General features: G+C 35.0%; 2 protein-coding genes across 2 annotated transcripts; both read left to right on the top strand.

Moving 5' to 3' along the window:
- Positions 1–133: 133 nt before the first annotated feature.
- LOC109036887 (NADPH-dependent diflavin oxidoreductase 1) lies at positions 134–9,320 on the top strand. Its single transcript, XM_019051309.2, has 9 exons — positions 134–445; positions 1,286–1,468; positions 2,008–2,259; positions 2,908–3,055; positions 3,755–4,006; positions 4,764–5,018; positions 5,388–5,552; positions 6,576–6,802; positions 7,591–9,320. Exons 1-9 carry the CDS (start codon positions 357–359, stop codon positions 7,814–7,816), a joined length of 1,797 nt encoding a protein of 598 aa, XP_018906854.2. The 5' UTR covers positions 134–356; the 3' UTR covers positions 7,817–9,320.
- A 647-nt stretch (positions 9,321–9,967) lies between these two features.
- On the top strand, positions 9,968–18,382 carry LOC109036784 (uncharacterized). Its single transcript, XM_019051156.2, has 7 exons — positions 9,968–10,291; positions 10,843–11,026; positions 14,146–14,390; positions 14,920–14,994; positions 15,540–15,795; positions 16,630–16,800; positions 17,615–18,382. Exons 1-7 carry the CDS (start codon positions 10,253–10,255, stop codon positions 18,229–18,231), a joined length of 1,587 nt encoding a protein of 528 aa, XP_018906701.2. The 5' UTR covers positions 9,968–10,252; the 3' UTR covers positions 18,232–18,382.
- The last annotated feature ends 1,625 nt before the right edge of the window (positions 18,383–20,007 follow it).

Below are 20,007 nucleotides of genomic sequence, written 5' to 3'. Positions count from 1 at the left end.
TTAAGCGTTTGTTGAAGCTATCACGTTTGAACATGCTCGAATAATAAGGTTATGCTATTGTTTGGATCCAGTTCGATACAATCGATACGGACTGACGGAGCACAGACGAGAGGTAAACATAACCTCACTTTTACCGGGTGGCTGCATTTTCGATTTTCGTTTGTTTCATCATTTCATGACTACTGATAACAGTTTTTCTCTCTTTAAAATTTGATTGCATATCTCGGCATATCTTGATTTTATCTAAATGATGTGTTGTCCGTTCACAGCTTGTGTTTAATACCGTTTAATGAATGTATATCGCCCTCTCTTTTCGTTTATAAGTGTTCTCTTGCGGTGCACAACACTCAATAATTATGAACGATAGGAAGCTAACAATCTTGTATGGAAGTCAAACCGGGACTGCTCAGGACATTGCTGAAAGGATATGGAGGGAAAGCAAACAGTACGTTATTTAGTTCATTATACATCTTATTCTTACCCAATTTAATGTTTGAGGATTACATCGTTTACAGTTAGGTTTCGTCACTGAGCGAGTGACACCCTCTCGAACATTTTGTCAAATTGAAACAAGCTGTTTGATAGGCCTAACAGCATACTATCATAAGATTAATTTATCTTTGAAACTGTCTAAATCATATATAATTCTTATGAGGAACTTACATACTAAGAATATTATACAAGAACGGAGTAAGGTAAGAAAGTAACCTTAGATTTAGTCAAATTATAGTTTATCACTCATCCCAGTAATAACAATTATTTTAACATATGTGGGCCCTTAAGAAACATAAATTCAAAAATGATTACATAGAGCTTAAGCCCTGTAAGTTGGTTGCCATGTAGAGCCAGGCTGAGGATCTGCCATCTCAGTTGTCATTTTTACGTTCTATGGTATGACGAAAACTTCGGATTGTCTGTTGCATTTTAAAAGTTAGTCAAACATTAAGGTATGAGCTAAATTATGTTCAAGGTCAGAAGAGGCTTCGATGAGAGTGGAAAAGGAGAGCAATATTATTTATGAACCCTGAAGATGTGATTTTAGGTTTCAGGGCTAAAGACAGGAACATCTTCAAAACAGCCTTAAGATCATTCAGATTTACCTACATTTTCTCTGCTCAGAAAAGAAATAAAATAACGTATAATTCTGCACATGTTGTATCTGCTACGTTCGAGAAGTCATGTAAAGAGAATACTACATGAATACAAATGATGTCAAGAAATTTGTATTAAAGTAAAATTGAACATTATGCAAGAGTCTTATCAAATTTGTTTCTAATTCTTTCAGCTACCATTTTAAAGGCCCTGTGAAACCACTTGATGAATTTGATGTGCGAAATCTAATTTATGAGCCAGTATTAATTTTTGTTTGCGCAACAACTGGTCAGGGAGAAGAGCCAGACAACATGAAAAAATTTTGGAAATTTCTACTGAGGAGAAATTTGCCATCAACATCCTTGATAAATTCAAAGTAAGTTCTAGTTCTGTTTTCCTTCTGTAATAGGACTCATGATTAGGGTAGGAAAATACCTGCTTTTTGCCAATCTATTTGAGGGAGCATCACAGGTTAAAAACTGGACACCATGACGCTCATTGATCGTCACTCTACAAACATCATCATCGAAAATCTGATCATGATCTGAATTTCGTCTGATAAGTGGTCTTATCAAGTTTCGTGTAGCATGTTTCTGAACCTTTTGTGGGTTTAAATGACTTTCTATGCTTAACACACAGTTCCAAAGTGAAGTAAAAATATCGATGAGAATTCAGGTATATTCTGACAGCAAAACCCTGCATTGTAGTCCGAATAGTGGCAAGTGAGGGATTGAGTCTGTTGAAGGGCTTGTCCTACTTTGATTGTTTGTCGAAGACAATACACTTGTAGCTTAACCTTGGTCTCAAGTCAGTCACTCTTGCCACCTTTTTTGGTACTTACCTACTGACTGCCTGACCATTACTTTTTCTATATGTGCCGATAGCTTAAGTGTTTTATTAATTTTTCTTTTTCAGATTTGCTATTCTAGGTCTTGGTGATTCTTCTTATGCTAAATTCAACTTTGTCGCAAAAAAACTGAGCAAGAGACTCGAACAGTTAGGCGCTGAGCGAATATGCTCTGTTGGATTGGCTGATGATCAGCACGACCTTGGAGCTGATGCAGTTGTTGATCCTTGGATAAAAAATTTATGGGAAACTCTATTGAATATTTATCCTTTACCCTCTGGTGTTCAGCCTTCAAAAAGCGATTCACTTCCTCTCTCAAGGTAAACGAGTTTTAACAATGGACCTTCAGACAATGGGAGTATTCTTATACCCGTTCCTCTCTCAAAAATTCATGCAAAACATGATTCGCGTAACAAAATTTACTGGAATTAACTCCTTCGATATTTAAAGTTTATCAATGGTGTGATTTCAAACCTCCTGGTCATAGAAATACAAAAGTCTGCATGAGTCACATCACGCACCAAACATTACCGAAGCAGTTTCTCCTGTGTGCAAATATGGCAACCTCAATTTCATCACTGTGGCTCACCTGCTTCATGCTGTTAACACATTGAATAGCATAAGGTACGGTAGGAATATTGCTCAATTAAGACGTCAGCTAAAACCGTTGCACAAATTGATTCAAGTAAACTATTGTTTTTCTTGAGCAAAAAATTCAAATTTCTCATAACCAATTTGAATTAAAAATGTCAATATTTTAGTCAGGAGCTGATTTAAGTTATTTTCGTTGGGCAAAGTGTGTTTCATGTGAAATATAGCAGGATCATGTAGCAGATTGCCTAAATTCAACCATTGCCTAGTGGTCTATTACAATCTATATGGTCAGAAAAATAAATCTCATAATCTTATAACTCATGATGCAACAGTTAGAAAAAATGTTTGACTCAGTTCTGTTTCATATATTTAAGGTGGAACGTGAAGATACAAAATAATGTCACCTCAAGCAGTGGTGAAGAAGGTGCAGAATTGTCTCATATCAATATGTTTGTAAGCCAAGAACCAAGAATAGCAGAGTGCATCAGCAATAAACGAATGACATCAGAAACCCATTTCCAGGTATCTACCCAGCTTGTTAAAAATGCATTATAATGCTTTTCTTTTGTCTTGAGAAATGTCTTTTTGTGATTCACTCACTCAAAATCAAATTTAATTAAATCATCTCTCATTAGGAGGTACGATCCAAAACCAGAACCAAGAACCTGGAGAACTATGATTTTTCTTTTTGGATGCGGAATCAGAACCAGATATATAATTTGCAAGGAACCTGAAAGGGAATTATGTGACCTGGAGTCAACATGAAGAAAGATTTAAAAAGGTTTCATGACAGCTAAATGTTCTTAAACTGTAAAATATTTTCTGTGAAGAAAGTGAAGTTGCCATGAATTTTTATGTGCCATACGTTCACAAACCAAGCATGAATTGTTGAATTTGACTGTAAAACTTAGGAAGTTTACTATTTCTACCATGACAATCTATTTTTCCTTTTTATATGTCTATTCATCAAGGGTCAGTGGAGACATGTTATTTCTGTCATAAGAAGAAGATAAAAGAAAGAGAGGAAAAAAGAAAAAAAAAACCCCATCAGTATCTCTACTCAGTCTTAGGAAATTCTCATTGGATATTGTAAAAATATCTGCTTTACTGCCAGCTCTTACAGAGGCAAGAGCACTCCCTATTTATTTAGAGCACTATATCATCAAATTAGCATGTCTTTTTGCTGTGAATCTATTTTTTTCTTTTCTGTCCACGTCTTAGGATGTTCGCCTAATAAAGTTATCCAGTGATCTTGACTACAAACCAGGAGATATTGCAGTTGTTTATCCTCAAAATAACCCAGATGCTGTTCATACTCTGTTTACAATCCTATCAGCAGAGGACAATACTTATCGTTATCACAAAAATGATAGTGTGACAGTATCCCCGCAAGATCCTGATATGCCTGTTCCTCAAGAACTCTCTAAGCCCGTTACTCTTTTAGACTGCGCCACTAATTATTGGGATTTAAATGTAATTTCACTCTATATTTTTATTGTAACTGGAGTATCACATTTTCGTGAAGATCTAAAGATTATAAATTCACGTTTTTGCATACTTTGATCGACATTACACATTTTGCAGAGTCCAGCTCTAATTTCCTTGGCCAGGATAAACCTTTTAAGGAAAATGATATGTTACTCTGCATAACATGTTTACGAATTAATTTTTCGATTCTGATCCATGCAAATAAATGCTTTTGATAATCTTTAAATTGTCACAAAAGTGGTCAAGTCTTGCTTTGTGATTCAAAATTCTGCAATTTCAGCCCATGAAGTAAACTTAATAAACACAAAAACAGGAGAAAAAGCAAAACTCCTCAGGTAAAGAAAATTGTTTCAAGTTGATGTACAGCTGATTCACGAAGGTGAACGTAAGAAAAATGAGCTCCATTTTTCAGGAATGAAAGCATAAATTGGTGTGTCATGTGTTAATTTTTTCTGTACATGCATAAAAACTGCTGGATCCATGTTTGTAATTTTTACTTTAAGCGAAAAAGTTGTGAAAAAATATTTGGCCTCAGGAATATTTAAAAAATTTAACAAGAATCAGGAGCTAATATTTTATGAGACAGAACGATATCAATTCCCCTTACAACAAAAATACCAATGAATGCCCCCTCACATGCATGAATAATTAAATTCAATTAGTTTTATTTCAGGTCTTTTAAATTTATTTTGCATTTACATGACTGAAGTGATTTTATTGTCAGTATTTTTGCTGTTTTCAGGCTATTCCTCGTCGATACACTTTCCAGTTGCTTTCTCATTTCACCACCAATGAACTAGAAAAAGAAAAACTTGTCGAATTTACCACCGCTGAAGGATTAGAAGAGCTATACAACTACTGCAACAGGCCAAGGCGAAATATTTTGGAAGTGCTTGCTGACTTCCCGTATGCTGCAAAAAATATTCCTGCCCATTATTTATTTGAAGTCCTTCCTAGAATTAAACCAAGATATTTTTCTATCGCATCATCTAGAATAGTAAGTAATACCTGCTTATAAGGAGAGGTTCCCCATTGTACTTACATCCCTACAAGCGTTTCAATGAGAGTCCTTATTGCAGGCTCAAACTTTTTATTGGTTCATGGGAGCATTTTTATGGTACAAGTGCTATAGAACAATGAGTCTTGAATGTTTAAAATGTTCAGTAAAAGTCCTCATTTGTAAAAAATTGAAGGGACAAACATTATTAGGAAGTATACCAAAGTAATTTCAATTTTTATACACTTTGTTCAAAAGCCAATATTTGCCATTCTTAATTTTAGGGGGGGGGATATTAAATGATAAATCAGGGTGGCTCATCAACTCCAAGTTCACTCAGATATATTTCTGTTTTTAACTGTTTGACAGTACCATCCCAACGAGATCCACTTGATGGTTGCTGTTGTCGTGTACAAAACAAAACTGGTGAAACCGAGAAGTGGGCTGGCCTCAAGATGGTTGGCTGCTATTGAACCTGGTCAAAAACTACCTGTCAGTATTCTTAAAGGCTCGTTGACCTTCCCGCAAGATCCTGTAAGTAAATTCTCTGGCTCTCTGTAAAATGTCCAGTCAGAGGTTTTGTTCTCTTCTTCCTCCTCTTCTACAAAAGATTAGGGCGTAGCCCTGTTTGTCAGACCATCCAGTATTGAGCACAATGAATTATATAAATATTAAAAATCACTAAAAATAAAGGACCCGTCAAATCAATAAAAACAGCTGTAAAATTTTCAATCATCCTCAGGAGGAGAGAGCCGGCCGTGTGCCTATCTCATAGGCAGTTGTCCCGGTAATCTTTTTCCCAAGGGTTGTCCAGTCACATAAATTTTCTCTAGTCTCTCTTCATCCATTCGGTCAACAAGCTCCGACCACATCCTTCTCCTCACACTGGTCCACTAGGCTACATCCTGCACCCTAAGGACATCCCTGATGGACTCGCTGGTCTGCCGATCCCAAAATGTAAAATCTGCTATCTTTCTTAGAACTTTCATCTCAACTTTGCAAAATTGTTGTTTTGTGTGCTTTGTTTCAACCCTAGTTTCTGCGGCAAATGTAAATACCGGCCTTACAAGTTGTTAATCTGTTACTTTGCATTTAATTGGTAGAGGATAACCTGAGAATGTTTAATAATTTATAGAAAATGAAACTTCAAGAACCAAGCGTAACACACATGAAAAAAGGAAAACTGATAATTTAGAAGTTGGTGCGTCAATGTAAAATGAATCTTGTGCATGTGTATTTTCCTAGATTTTTTGTGATTGTTTTTATTTCTCGACCTCTTATCTATCCTCAGATTTCTGAGACTTATGATACGAAATTTCTGGGGATTCAAAAATTAGGACTAGCTATGAATGAGTAGTTTTGAGGATCATGTTGACCTGAAAAAAAAAAAGTTTATTGATGAACCTCTTTAACATATTGAACATTATTGAAAATTACAATTTTGATATTATTGAAAACCTCTTCAACATTATTGAAAATAATTAGATAATCTGATGGAGTGAATTTGAAAAATTTTAGTTTGTGATAATGCAAGTTTTTTTTGTTACTTTTCTTTAGAAAATTCCAGTCATCATGGTGGGTCCAGGGACTGGCGTGGCTCCATTCAGAAGTTATGTTTATGAAAGAGTTGGACTTGGAACAGCATCTGCAAAAGTTTTACATCTTTACTTTGGATGTCGCTACCACGATCAGGATTTTCACTGCAAAGAAGAATGGGATCAACTAATTAAAGCCAATGAGTTGACCATGCATACTGCTTTCTCCAGAGATCAGTCAGAGAAAATGTAGGTAGCTACATATATGTATCTAGCCGTGCTTGCAAGAAATGACATAAATGAATATTTCATCATAAGCAACAGGGTAGTAGAATATCACTGGATCCACTCTATTCTGAAGCAAAATCAGAACCTGAAAAACCAAAACTTGGGATTGAAATAATTGTAATAACCTAAATAATAGAAAAAGGTCACAGAAAGATGATCAGTTAAAAAAAAAGAAGCAAGGACAGCTATTCATCCAGGAGAGTGTCAGAATTTACGCCATTTAGCAACTCATCGACTCGGTAGAAAACATTTTTGAGGAGATGTTGCAAAAGCTTATTTAGAAAAGAATTTACATGCCCATCTCGAAAGATAGATTTTAATTCCCAAGGAAGGGCATCAAACATTTGGATTGATGAGTACTTTACACTGCCTGTTGTTGCAGTTAGCCTGACCTTTGAATTTTTTATGTTTTTGTATCTGCTATTATACAAGTGGGCAGGAAAGAGATCTTCAGGATTAATCAAATTGGTAAAGATGGAAAATTCAATACACTCGAAAATGTAGGTAGATGGAAGGGTAAGAAGCTCCTTCTGGATGAATAGCTGGCGGTAGGGGGATTTTAAGGTCTATTAAACATTATTCTGACTATAAATGACTTTTGGAAACACCCAAAATTTCAAAGGTACCTGCCTGGAAGGAGCAAGAACCTTAGGGGCTACAAGGTTAGTGAAGGATTTTGGATCACTCAGTGCATTTAAATACAAATTCATTTTTAAAGTCGATTTCAATCGTCCCATTTACCATTGCAGATACGTTCAGGACCTCATCAAAAGAAATGGAGAATCAGTTGCAAAACTGATATCTGATGGTGCGCATATTTATATTGCTGGCAATGCAAAGGATATGCCTACAGCAGTGAAGGAAGCATTCGCCAACAGTGTGGCAACACAAAAGAAAGAATCGTTGGAAGAAGCAATGAAGAGTATCGAAGCTATGGAACAAAACGGAAAATATCAGACAGAAACATGGACTTGATGCCACTTTTCTAGGAGCCTTTTCAATATTTGGTGGCTCACATTCTACTTCAACGATCAGATTATTTTCAGCTCAGCGGTAGCTAAAATTTTTTGTGTGTTCCTACTAATTCTGAATATAATTGGATGTATATCTTCTACTTCACTTAACAACATTATGTGTTTGAGAAATTTTAGTTTTGTTGAAAGTTGACATGATTTTTGTCGTGCTAAAATTAACCTCATAGGAAAATACTTTTCGGTCCTATAAATTTGGTGATTGTGGTTAGTGGGGGGGGGGGGGGGGGGGGGGTGTTGTAGACTCTCATTGTCAGTTATGAAAAATACTTTAAAGAATCTTCTAAAACCCTAGGAAATTGATGAGTTAAAAATTTTCCTATTCTCATCTCTTAAAGTTTAAAATATCTCCCTATTACCATCCTGTAACTCCCTGTAAGGGATCACAGAGTTTACTCGCAGAGATCAAATGGTGTCTCTTTCGAATGGTGAGAATAAGCAAAATATAACAATGGTAACAGGATTGCACCCTTTTTAATCTTGTCAGGTCGTTGGTTGCATCACCTAGTATTTTTCGGTTTTTTTACGTTATTACTTCCATATCAAGGAGGTTCTTTAACTTCAAGTATCAGAACTGTTAATCTGGTGGTATAAACATTTGTACCCTATGCAGACTTTTTTTTGTAGTAATTCCTTCCTCATCGAATCGCTGTATCTTAATGTTTGTAATAAGAAAAAAATGGAAAATAAAAGATGTAGATAAAAAAGGAAGAAAAAAATAACCCTGAGTGGTGAAACAAATTTTTTTTTTTTTTTTTTTTTTTTTTTTTTTTTTTTTTTTTAGGAAACTGCAATATTTTCAACTTAAATATGGTCCAACAGGTGATCTTCTGTGCCGAATATACCTTTCAGCTGTGGAGTATTTAGATTAAAGAACATGAAATTGTGTTACTCTCTATTTTTTTCTATGCCTCGGAGCGTGATAGACATCATAAATAATATTGAATGTTTGTAAATCATATCTTTTCAATCCAAAGCAGTGCTCGAAACCTTTAGCATTTAGCTTTTTTTCCAAAAATTTCACAGAAAATTTTGATTGCTTTTTCTACCAAAATATGAAAAAAATTTTGAAACCCAGCAGTCTCAATAATGACCCAAAAATTCCTCATTGATGTATTGATTGTTTTAAATGGAGGAGTCTTTTGCAATAACTCTTGGTATTTACCAAAAATATCCAAAAATGGCAAAGCAAAGCAGAGGTACAGATGACCTATTCGTAAACATTTGATAAGTTAAAACCAAAAATTAAGCTCTTTTCCCTCTAGGTATGGTAACTTCAAAGTGTAACATTTGAAGTAGCTATTCTGCCGGGTACAGCTTCGGATTTTGCCTTTGACGGATACAGTTGTTAACTAGTTTTAATGTTTCACATCACTGGCATTTTTGTTTTATTTATTGTTACTTACCTTCCCATTTCTTTTCAATAAAACTGTCTCTGAAATGATTAATGCATGGTACATTTTATTTCTTACTTAAATTCTCAAAGTAGTACTTTATTCAATTATGGGTCTTTCATAATGAAGCAAACGTGTGTTTTAGACAAACCTTCAATAATTCAAGCACACACATACTTAAAGACATGCATTTTTAAACTTTTATTATCATCCCTGCAAGCAAAGATTTTAAATTTTTCACCCCGGATCAGTGTTGGGAACATTTCATGAGGGTGGAAAAGTAGAAAAGCAAATTGTCGTCTACCATAAGGATTTTTTGAATACTTAAAATTTTTTGCCTGGATCCTTGAGCTCCGAATAATCAAATGTATTGAACTGCATATTTATTTAAAAACCCCGCTATAGCAAACACCAACTGTTGAACTCAAACTCGAAATTTATACTTCCTCCATTGGATTCGTCAAACCGTATTTCTCACTATTAAGTTCTTGAATATTACTTTTTTGTCCGAAAAGTCGTAATTTATTGGCAAAGATAATTTTATGTGAGCATGAAGCAGTAAAGAAAAATACTTTTTTCTTTTCTAGCCAGTTAGCTTCTAGATCCCTATTCTAGCCTAGTGGGAAGTAACGATTTTATGTTGGTGAAAGTGTGGCGCCATGCAAATTCAAAAAATGTTTACTTTGGGGTTTGAGGTTATAATCTACAAATATCACCTCGAGTGTGGTTAGTTTTGTTCAGAGACAAGTTTTGTCACTTTCATTTCATTGTTAGCCCCCCTCTTTTTTTCTCAAAAAAATTCCATATTCGGAAAATCGGCTCGTTTTTCCTAGGTATCGTCAAGGTTCATATACTGACTGAAGCTCAAAATTCTTATCTATCTCGGGATCATGTGTCAGTATTTTTTACTCAGGTAGTTTTCATTTGTTCATCCTTGTTATCATCCCGGGTTCTTCGTACTTGAAGAGTTTGCTTCATCCTGAAAAATGTTTGAGCTCGACGACGATTTCGACTTTGATGATGAAGTGAGTATTCCTATCTTTTTTACAAGCTGTCAAATCTTTTTCCAGCGGTAATTTATAATCTTCAACGTTCAGTTCTCTGCTCTCAAGTGATCATGCGCAGATTGCTCATGGAAGCACCCAGGTGCCATGTTAGAGGAACATCTCTACAGATTCGAAATTTTGATGGTTGATTGAATTCAATGTTGATATACATTTTTAAGGTGCAATATGCTTGGTATTTGGAAGGTACGCTTGTGAACAGAGTCTTAATTATTCGCTAAGGCTGAGCATGGCAGAAAAACCTTAATATATATTGAGTTGGTTTGCACACAATACAAAATCAAAATCTCTATGCAGAATAAGAGAGCTGTTTGTAAAAAGTATTGACACTAGGAGCCACTAAGATCCATCCGGATAAAAGAAATCATCCTCTACCTGAAGAGTTCCAAGTTAAATGTTAAATATGAATGGGCGGAATGTTTTGTAGATTTGCTTGCACAAGTAGTTCTCACGTGATGTTTCTTATTACCTACTCGTCAATCACCAATGATATTTTTTAAAATTATCATCAGGATTTCGACAAGATTTGCACTGGGAAAACTCTGGATAAGAGCGCTAAATTCACATCTGTAGAAACGGATGAGAAGAAAAAGGTGAAGCCGCCAGAGCTTCAATCCGCGTTTGACCAATACGCTGAGGATGATGATGAGTTGCTTCTTTCAGTTATAGAACCGGACCCTTTGCCTGAACAAAATGGTAGGTCATCCAAATGTATTCATTATATACGTCACTCTTTTTAAGGTGATTCAACAGTTGCCATTTTTTATGTCAGAGCGACGTGCGATATATCGCATCAATTTGTTTCATAATTTCAGCTGCTTGTCATTTTTTCGAATTTTGGGATCGCACTTGTGTTGTCATGAGACTAAAGAATTCATGTACCAAATTTGACAAAGAAATTCAACGTAATAAAGGCAGGATTTTTTTAGAGGAAAAATATCGCATTCGACACTGATATCGAAACTGCACTTGAATACGATATTTTTCCTCTGAAAAAAACCCTGCCTTTAATACGTTGAATTTCTTTGTCAAATTTGGTCCATGAATTCTACAGGGTTCATGCAAGCTTGAAAAGTGCTTGAAAAGTGCTTGATTTTAAAAAAAAAATTCAAGGCCTTGAAAGTGCTTGATTTTTTGGAAAGTGCTTGAAAACGTGCTTGAATTTCTCAGATCCACTTTTCGGAGGTCAAATGAGAAAGCATTCGACTTTTCAGACGTACGCTGGAAAGTATTAAAACGTGTTGAAATTGAAACGAGAACTACTCTGCTGAGTTGCCTGCTCAGTCTTTCGTCGCTGCTGAAAGTGGCTGAAAAAGATAACTTTGATCTAATTACTGGCGCTATTAGATTTTACAAGAATGTCTTGTCAAAAATTTTAGAAAAATCTCCAATATCACATGCCTTAGTTCGAAATTTGTCCTGTTTGGATCCGAGAAGTATGATTCACCTAGATGCAGATTCTTCTCCTGTTAGTCGGTCAGCTGTTTGCAAGAAGAAAATGAGGTCTGTCTTAAATACATTGTGTGATTGTAAAATAGTCGTAGCTGGTAAAGTTGATATTATTCTTGATGAATTTGATTCATTTTATCAAAACGTTGTCTTAAAGAAAGCTGTCACCTTTGCACACTATGAGCCTTATAAAGAGAAGTCAAGAGTTGATGAGTTTTATATTAACTTTATGGACAAGGATGAATACAAAAATTTATGGAAAGTTGTCAAAATAACTCTACTCTTAAGTCATGGACAAGCATCAGTGGAGAGAGGTTTTAGTGTAAATAAAAACCTAGAAGTAGAAAATTTAAAGGAGCAGTCCTACATAGCACAGCGTTATGTACATGAGTTTACCGATGAAATGGAGAGCTTATCCAGTATGGTAATAACCAAAGAGTTAAGACAAAGTGTATCAGGTGCTCGCAGTAGATATGCTACCTATTTAGAGGAAGAAAAGAAAATCAAGGCTCTCACAGCTATTAAAAATGAAAAGTCAGAAAAAACAAAATCTCTACAAGAGAGAAAAAGACGCTTATGTGAAGATGTAAAGACCTTAGAAAAAGGTGCAGACGACCTGGCAGAACAAGCTGAAAAGAAGCAAGATCTCTCATTAATTGTTAAGTCCAATAGTTTCCGCCAAAGTGCCAAAAGAAAAAAAGAAGAGTTAGCAATCGTTGAAGGAGAAATTTCGAAACTCTCCAAACAGTTGTGAAAAAGAACCATAAGTCTCGGTTAAAATCTATAACTTTTTAAACTGCTTGTAAAAACATTTTTCTTCATACCTACATTTATTTAATTTCACATTAACATTTTTTTCTTTTTACTTCTGGTTTTTTTACCTTATTTTTTTTCAATGATGTGGGTCCATTATCTTCTTGAAAGTGTTTTTTTTTCTTCTTTCGTCCGGTTTTTTAGTGTTCATAAAGACTCTTTTTTCAAATGATGTGCCGTTCCATACTCCAGACATACTCCTTACGTGTAGCTTCAAATTAAGAAATCCCACTTTTAAAATTCAAATATTTTTACAATAGTGAAAGACTATCAGAAAACATCTTGCTTCAGCTTTATCAAGAATGAATCTTCAATTTTGAGCTTCTTGTCCAAGTACCCTACTATTCTCATGAATTTAATCCATCGGGATAGCATGCAGATTTTCTATTAACTCTTTCATAAGTTGCACCATCTTCAGCCCATCTTATACCTATCGATATCCATCACTTCTTAATGATTAACGTTGTCTCAATGAATATGAAAGTAAGATATTTATTTATTATTATCATTTATTTTTCTTTTTATTTTTAAACCAACGTTTTGAATAAATTGGAATAAAACATTCAGGTGTAAGTATGGATGGGTAGTTGGTCGAAAACTTATGCGGTGAGCCAGGATTTTACTTTTTTTTGCTTAGAATTTAGAGGTATTTACTTACTGGGTTGTCAGTATTGGTACTGACACTTGGGATGGTCTTTCATTTATACATCCGTGTATTTTTTAATTAGAGGAAAATACTCATTTTAGTTGGTTGTTGATATCTGTCTCGCTATTAGGAGTTTTTATGTCAAAGGTCCTGTGGAAAAATTTCTTGAATCTCGCGCAAAACTGCTTCCAAAAGGCTCTTCTTGAGTCTCATGACAACAGAAGTGAGATCCCGAAATTCAATAAAAATGACAAGTAGCTGAAATTATGGAACGCATTGATGAGATATATCGCGCGTCGCTCTGACACAAAAAATGGCAACCGTCAAATCACCCTGAGCATGAAGGTGTGCCTTGCAAAATGAAGCTTTAAAAATGTCGAAAGAAAATCAGTGTTGCTGAGTGCTTAAAGATGTTGTCTGTCTCTTTTTCTATACTCTTTGTAAGCTTTTGGAAGATATCAGACTTTCCTAAGTAGCCACAGCCACAAGCCCACCGCTGCTCAGATACGATCTTAAGCTGCTTAAGCTATTGATTAACCATGCAGCTTTTGTATGCACCTATGCTTTTGCAAAAATATGAATTACAATATTAAGCTGGTATTAAAGACAGTTTGATGTGGTCGACATTTCATTATTATTATTTACCTCATCATGTTTATGCAACTTAGTTGTCGTTTGCCACAAGAATATTGTTCCCAAAAGTGGTCAGTAAGTAAGCAAATGAAAATTTTCTGAAATTATTCTCCATATAAAGATACAAATTTGAAGAGATCTAATATGAAAATTGAAAACAAAAAAATCAATTTAAATTTGGGCTTGCTGAAATTTCCGTCTCACCTGTGAAAGAATAATGTACGTTATCTTTTTCATGCAATATTTTTTTTTTTCAATCGCTTTTTTTCCCTAGACACTAGAGCAAAGCCTGAAAGGAAATTGGAACTTGTTGACTCAGAGAAATTAGATCAAACAATTCAGCCGTCATCCTCCAAAAACAGTTCATCCTCTAAAAAATCTAAATTGCAGTCTCCTCTGGATGTATCAGGAAATTCCTCTATTTTCTCGCCAAGCTCACGGCTAGATTCTTCTGCATCAGTCACTCCCATCGTTTGTCAGAGAAAATTTCCTGGCCCAGCTGGATTGCTTCCAAAGCGAGTAAGTATCGTAAACTAATATATCATAATCATTAAGTGCTTGCATACATTGAAGTTCAGTTTTACACCAATCTGAAAATGATACTCGACACAATACGCAGTAACAAAATTAATGAGAAAAAAATATTTGCTTTTAGATGACTTTCATACCTGTGTACTTCTATTTTGAAACTATGTCAGACATCAAAATTTTCATTGCAAGATGCTCTTGGCACAATGAAAATTTTTGAATGAGTTTTCGCCCATTTTTTCTGAATTTGTCAACTTGGCAGTGTTAACAAAATTATGTGATAATAGTGGGTGAAGACGAAGTGTCAAAAATATCAAAAATCCTGTTGGCATTAGGTACATGTATGTTTCGGCCAGTGCCGGTAACCGCCCAAAGTCAGGCCAATGACGACTTTGGCTAAAACGACCAGGGAGGATATAGAGAATATGAGCTTTAATCAGAATTTCCCCAGGAAATTTTTATAAATTCGTAAGGAAAAAAAAGTAAATAAAAAAATAAAAAATGTGTTTTTTCCTTCCAGACTTCGAATGCTTTTAAAAGCCCTCACTCATCCATGCTCACGGACTTCAATTTTGACGACTGCTCTTCGTTACAGGTATGACTTTGTTTACCTCCTTATCTCTCTGTCAGAAATAAAAATATGAATGTAATTGTATGCTTATTCTTGAATAATTGCTGAATGTCCTCGAAGAATTTTTATTATAATTGTATTCTTTTATTTTTATTATTTTTTTAAGTGATTATCTTGCAAATAAGATGGTCAAAAATGCCACAAATATCTACTGCATTGAAGCTAAAAACATGAGAGGCAACGTAAACTGAACTTCTTCGTTCCCAGCAACCTCTGTTTTTTACAAAAAATTGAGAAATTCCTGTGTATTTTGCTAACGTATTGGCAATTGAACATGTGGTTATGAGAGGTGGTCTCAATAAAATTGAGTTTTCTGGAGCACCCATACACTAATTTTTAAAATCTTATATTTATTTTGAAACTAAGAGTGTGCTAGACTGATGCCTCTTTACGACTAAATATGATGTATCTTTTTTTGTTCAGAAGATTTAAAACAGGGAAACTTAATTTCTGATAGCCTCCGCTCTTATTGCAGATTTACAGTTGCCCTTTTATTGATCATTTTCCAGAAAACTGTTTGTTCTCAAAACTCGAACGCTAGTTTTGAGGCCGGTCCATGGCAGTACGTGATGAGGGACTTCGCAGCAATCGAAAAAGAAGACTGCATGTTAAATAATTTCACTGTAGCTTGGGTCAAGAGGAAAGCCATTGCCCGACAATTCGTAAAAAATCGAGTGCCTTTCCTTGCTGCCTTACTCACGAGCTTAGATTGCTCAGCCTTGGACAAAGTATCTGGCCCCGTCGTGTTCCTTAAAGATCCTACAGGTATGACATGGTTGAATACATTTTTGTTGATCTATTTTGTTCACATTATGTGCATTGGCGACAAGTCGAGGCAAATCTTCAAGAGAAAATTTCAATTTCATTTGAATTTGCCTACAGATTGATGACTTTTTATCATCCAGATAAATAAAAGGTAACAATTTATAGTGTTGAAGTGGAAAATTTCTAAGATGAAAGCATTTTTTTATACACATTTTTATCTGTTGATCGACGGGCTTCTTACCTGCTTTGCATCACTGATTGATGTCAGCTCAGGCTATGAGTCTCTCACAATGGAGAATTTGCATGCAATTTTTTTATCGCTTCATTCAAAAGTGCTCAAAGAGCTGATTTAAAAGTATTTTTTATAATTTTTTTCCAATATGGGAAATAGTGTAAAAATAATATTTAAAAGTGAGAAAATGCACTGCCTAGTGATCTGGCGGCATTTCCCATTTAAACACTTGTATTTTAGCAGATTAGATAATTTTGTCTTATCTTCTCCAATAATTATTCAATTCATTCATCAAATTTTAGACACCTTCAAATTCTCTATTATAGCAAGGGTGAAACGAGGGAAATGTGTATCCCGGTTTGTCGTGTTGCAGACCTCCTATCATACTTCATTCTCTTTATTGATTCGCTGATTTTTCTAAATTGTGTGAAGAATATTTTGTGAAAATGTTAAGCCAATGTTGGTTCGGTCTCTTTTTATAAAATAAATAAATTAGGAGTGGAGATTTTGAAACTGCAACTGAGGTTTGCAATTTTTGCAGTTTCAGTGTCAACTTGTAGATGCTTTTGCTTGTTTCTCAAACAATAATTTTTCAATTTCAGGAGAAATCCAAGGGACATTGCATAGAGAAGCCTGGGATAAATTTGGTCCGTACCTGGTGATTGGAAGTGTTCTTGTACTACGACAAGTCGCAGTTTATACTGCAGGCACTTCAACCCGACAACAGTATCTGAATATTACTGCTAAAAGTATTGCAATCATCTATCCTCCAGGTACTAAACACTTTAGAGACTGAGTAGAAACAAAAATTGGGGTAGCAACAGCTGAGAGACTTGTGGCAGTGCTCATCTGACAAGCACTGCCTCCTCTTTCAGCACTAAAATATAATTGGAGTGAAGCATTTTGCGTGTTATTAATAGATAGAATTAATAAAAGAAAAGTCCCCCCTTTACTTGGTTGTAGTTTTATTCTTTGTTCAGTGTACGTACATTTTGGACTATGAGTCCATCTTCAGCACATCCGTGAAGTTTTTGACATTTGTGCTGTAGGTGGACTCGTAGTCGAAAATGTACGTACTTTGAACAAAAAATAAAACCACAAGCGAGCAAAGGCAAGACTTCTCTTTTATTAATTCTAACTAAAATATACTGTTAAACACTTTTTATTCGTAAGATATAATCTCACCCAGCAGTTCACATAAAAAATATGCAGTAGTCATCAAAAAAATATATGTCAATACAAATTCTGGCATATGTGACTTCATTTTGTAATTAGAAACTACAACTTCTGGCTCATCTGTAAAAACACCAATGTGCATAAAGAAACTAATGGTACATACATTGTTTCTAAATTGAGACAGATATTTTAGTTCCGAATTGCAACATGTAGTCCAATCGAAAAACATTAAACTATGCAGAGCTGTTTCAAAGTAATTGTTACATATGTACCCTCTATACCTAGTGAACCCTGTTCTAAAACCAAGCCTTATAATGCTAGTAAAGCTCTGACTTTTACAAGCAAAGTCTACTTCAGATACAAGCTGCTCTTTCCAATTTTCTAAGCAATATGCTCATTTTTTATTTTCAGATTCTAGTCCCAAATTAGAAGTGTATCCGGTTTCATTAGAAGAAGTAATGCATAGAATAGGAGAGTGGAAAATAATAACACAACAGAGCGTTAACGATTCACTTTCTGTCAGAAACCCTGTTCAGCCTATCGCTCCACGATCTCTGTTTTCTACTTCTAGTGCACAGCAATCTAAATCAGCTCCATGCCTTGGTGAGCCTGCGTCAAAACGCCCTTGTTACGAATCCAACAATGTTCGTAGGAATAACGTCCCCAGTCCATTTCCCATAGGTTTGACAAAAAGTTCCAGCCAGGGTTCAAGTTTGACAAATATCAGTCCTAGAATTAGTCTCAATAGTTCTCGACCACCTCAAAAATCAAATTCTATCCCTAAAGTACAGAATAGCTTCCAAAGTAGTACTTGCAAATCAAGTAGTAATTCCAAAATGTCTGCTGGTGAAAGCGCAAATGTTAAACCACAAACAAATACACTTAATTGTTTGGACAAAACAAAAGAAAATAAAGTTCCTGAAAGCAAGACATGTATCAACAGTCTTCCAAAAATGAACGATGATGATCTTTCTGTGCTGTCAAGTGTTCTAGAAGGTATTGATGCTGATATGTTTGATGATTTCTGAGGTAGCTTTTTAGTTTTTGTTAATTTTTGTTAAATTTCTTCGTGTTCTGTCCTGTTCAAAGTGTGCATCTCATTTTTGTTAATTCCCCCGTGCCGAAGTTGAATTTGTAAAATTGTATCACTCTAGAATAAATTTACTATTCAAAATCAAAGCGTACCCCTAATAAATATTTCATTTGGATTGCAATTTTATCAATTATGTACTCCAAAGTTATAATAAAATTAAAATATCAATGAAACCTTGCACGGAAACAAATATTGGCATAATAGCAAGCCGAGAGCTGTGCATAAATGATTTCAGGAACATGGAGGAGGGGCCGGCAAACGATGCTTGATATGGACTATTTTGCAATTGGCAACTACAATTTCTAGCCCAGTTTAAGAACCATGTATGTAGTTTCCCTATGCAAATGAGCGCTTTTACAGATGACCCAAAAATTGTTGTTCCTAATTGTAAAATTAAGTCCATATGTACCTGCAAGGGGACATCAAGTCCATTTTGTTATCAGGCTAAGATTAGCGTGCCTAAATTAAAGTGCTCTTTTTCTAGAAAATTGTGATTGAAAATAGCGTAGAGAGCTGTTTTTTTGTAAGTAATATGAAGGGTGAGTCCCAAATCTGACCTAATTTTGAGGGGGACTCAACACTGTCCGATATGAAGCTAACAGGGGGAGGTGGATCAACAAAATTAATAAAAAACCTGACATTACAAATGGAGGGTCCATAATTTGTCAATGATAATTGAGGCACCTCATATCAAAACCCGCAATCTCCATTGCTATGTCTTAAAATTTTGGAGATGTTTTATAATTTTTTAAAGATTAATCAATAAGATTTCTTGCATAAAATACTGTCATAATTTTTACATGGAAAATTCTTGAGAGAGAACGCAGAAAGAAACTCACCTGCTCTCTTCGTACTAGGTAATTGAAAATCATAGCCAAATTTTTGACACTGTAATGGAGATTGCAGGTTTAGATACTTGGCGTCCAAGTTCTGCATTTATTGCCACTGAAAATAACCAGGGATGTAACAATTTACTGAGGCTGGAGAAATCCTCAGCAGAGAGACCGCAGTTTTAAGATTTATTCGATTAATAATGTTCTCTTGATCAACGTATGGTACTTCATGCAGGACACTGAATTTTGTGAATACTGAATTACGTTAATAATTTTACCCTCTCTGAAGATGGTCGCCTACAATGGACGATTTTTGCCAGATCACCATACACACTCGGGTGAGTGATTCTTAAAAATCTGTGAAAAGTCTCAAACGAGAGAGTCATTAAATGGATTGGATTTTGCAAAAAGGAACCAAGAGTATTCCAATGTTGCTAAGATTGGGCAACTTTTTTTACCTTGCAAATATAAACGGATTATCTACACAAGTTATATCTGTTCTCCTGAGTAATTATGAATTCAAGACAAAAATCACCTTTATTTTAATTTTTTCCATGATTTCAGTAATTTTATCCGAAGAATGTAAGTTTCACAATCATAGCAACACTGGAATGCTCTTGGTTCCTTTTTGCAAATGCAATCCAAATGTATATCCTCTATCAAACAAAAATGTCCGTTAAAGAACAGTTCTTTATCTCAAAGACATTCATGTGGGATATCCTAGAGGCAAGGTCGAGAAGTGTATTTCTTTCAAAGCCGACATAAAGTTTTAAGATTCCAGTTTACGAGTGATGGCTTGAAGGAAATTAGATGGTACACGAGATTGTCTGAGTTTATAATAATTTTGTCCGTATTACTTATTATTTGGCTGGGACCAG

This window comes from Bemisia tabaci, chromosome 4, assembly GCF_918797505.1.
Source record: "Bemisia tabaci chromosome 4, PGI_BMITA_v3".
Classification (NCBI taxonomy): Eukaryota; Metazoa; Arthropoda; class Insecta; order Hemiptera; family Aleyrodidae; genus Bemisia; species Bemisia tabaci.
Note: the sequence above shows the minus strand (reverse complement) of the source record. Positions and strands in the feature narration are given on the sequence as shown.

Excerpts from the sequence above, each read along its gene's own strand:
- LOC109036887 (XM_019051309.2), top strand. The coding sequence starts at position 357 with ATGAACGATAGGAAGCTAACAATCTTGTATGGAAGTCAAACCGGGACT. Across the intron at positions 1,469-2,007 it reads ACATCCTTGATAAATTCAAA|ATTTGCTATTCTAGGTCTTG; the intron begins GTAAGTTCTAGT and ends TTTCTTTTTCAG. Across the intron at positions 4,007-4,763 it reads CTAATTATTGGGATTTAAAT|GCTATTCCTCGTCGATACAC; the intron begins GTAATTTCACTC and ends TGCTGTTTTCAG.
- LOC109036784 (XM_019051156.2), top strand. The coding sequence starts at position 10,253 with ATGTTTGAGCTCGACGACGATTTCGACTTTGATGATGAA. Across the intron at positions 10,292-10,842 it reads ATTTCGACTTTGATGATGAA|GATTTCGACAAGATTTGCAC; the intron begins GTGAGTATTCCT and ends AATTATCATCAG. Across the intron at positions 11,027-14,145 it reads CCCTTTGCCTGAACAAAATG|ACACTAGAGCAAAGCCTGAA; the intron begins GTAGGTCATCCA and ends TTTTTTCCCTAG.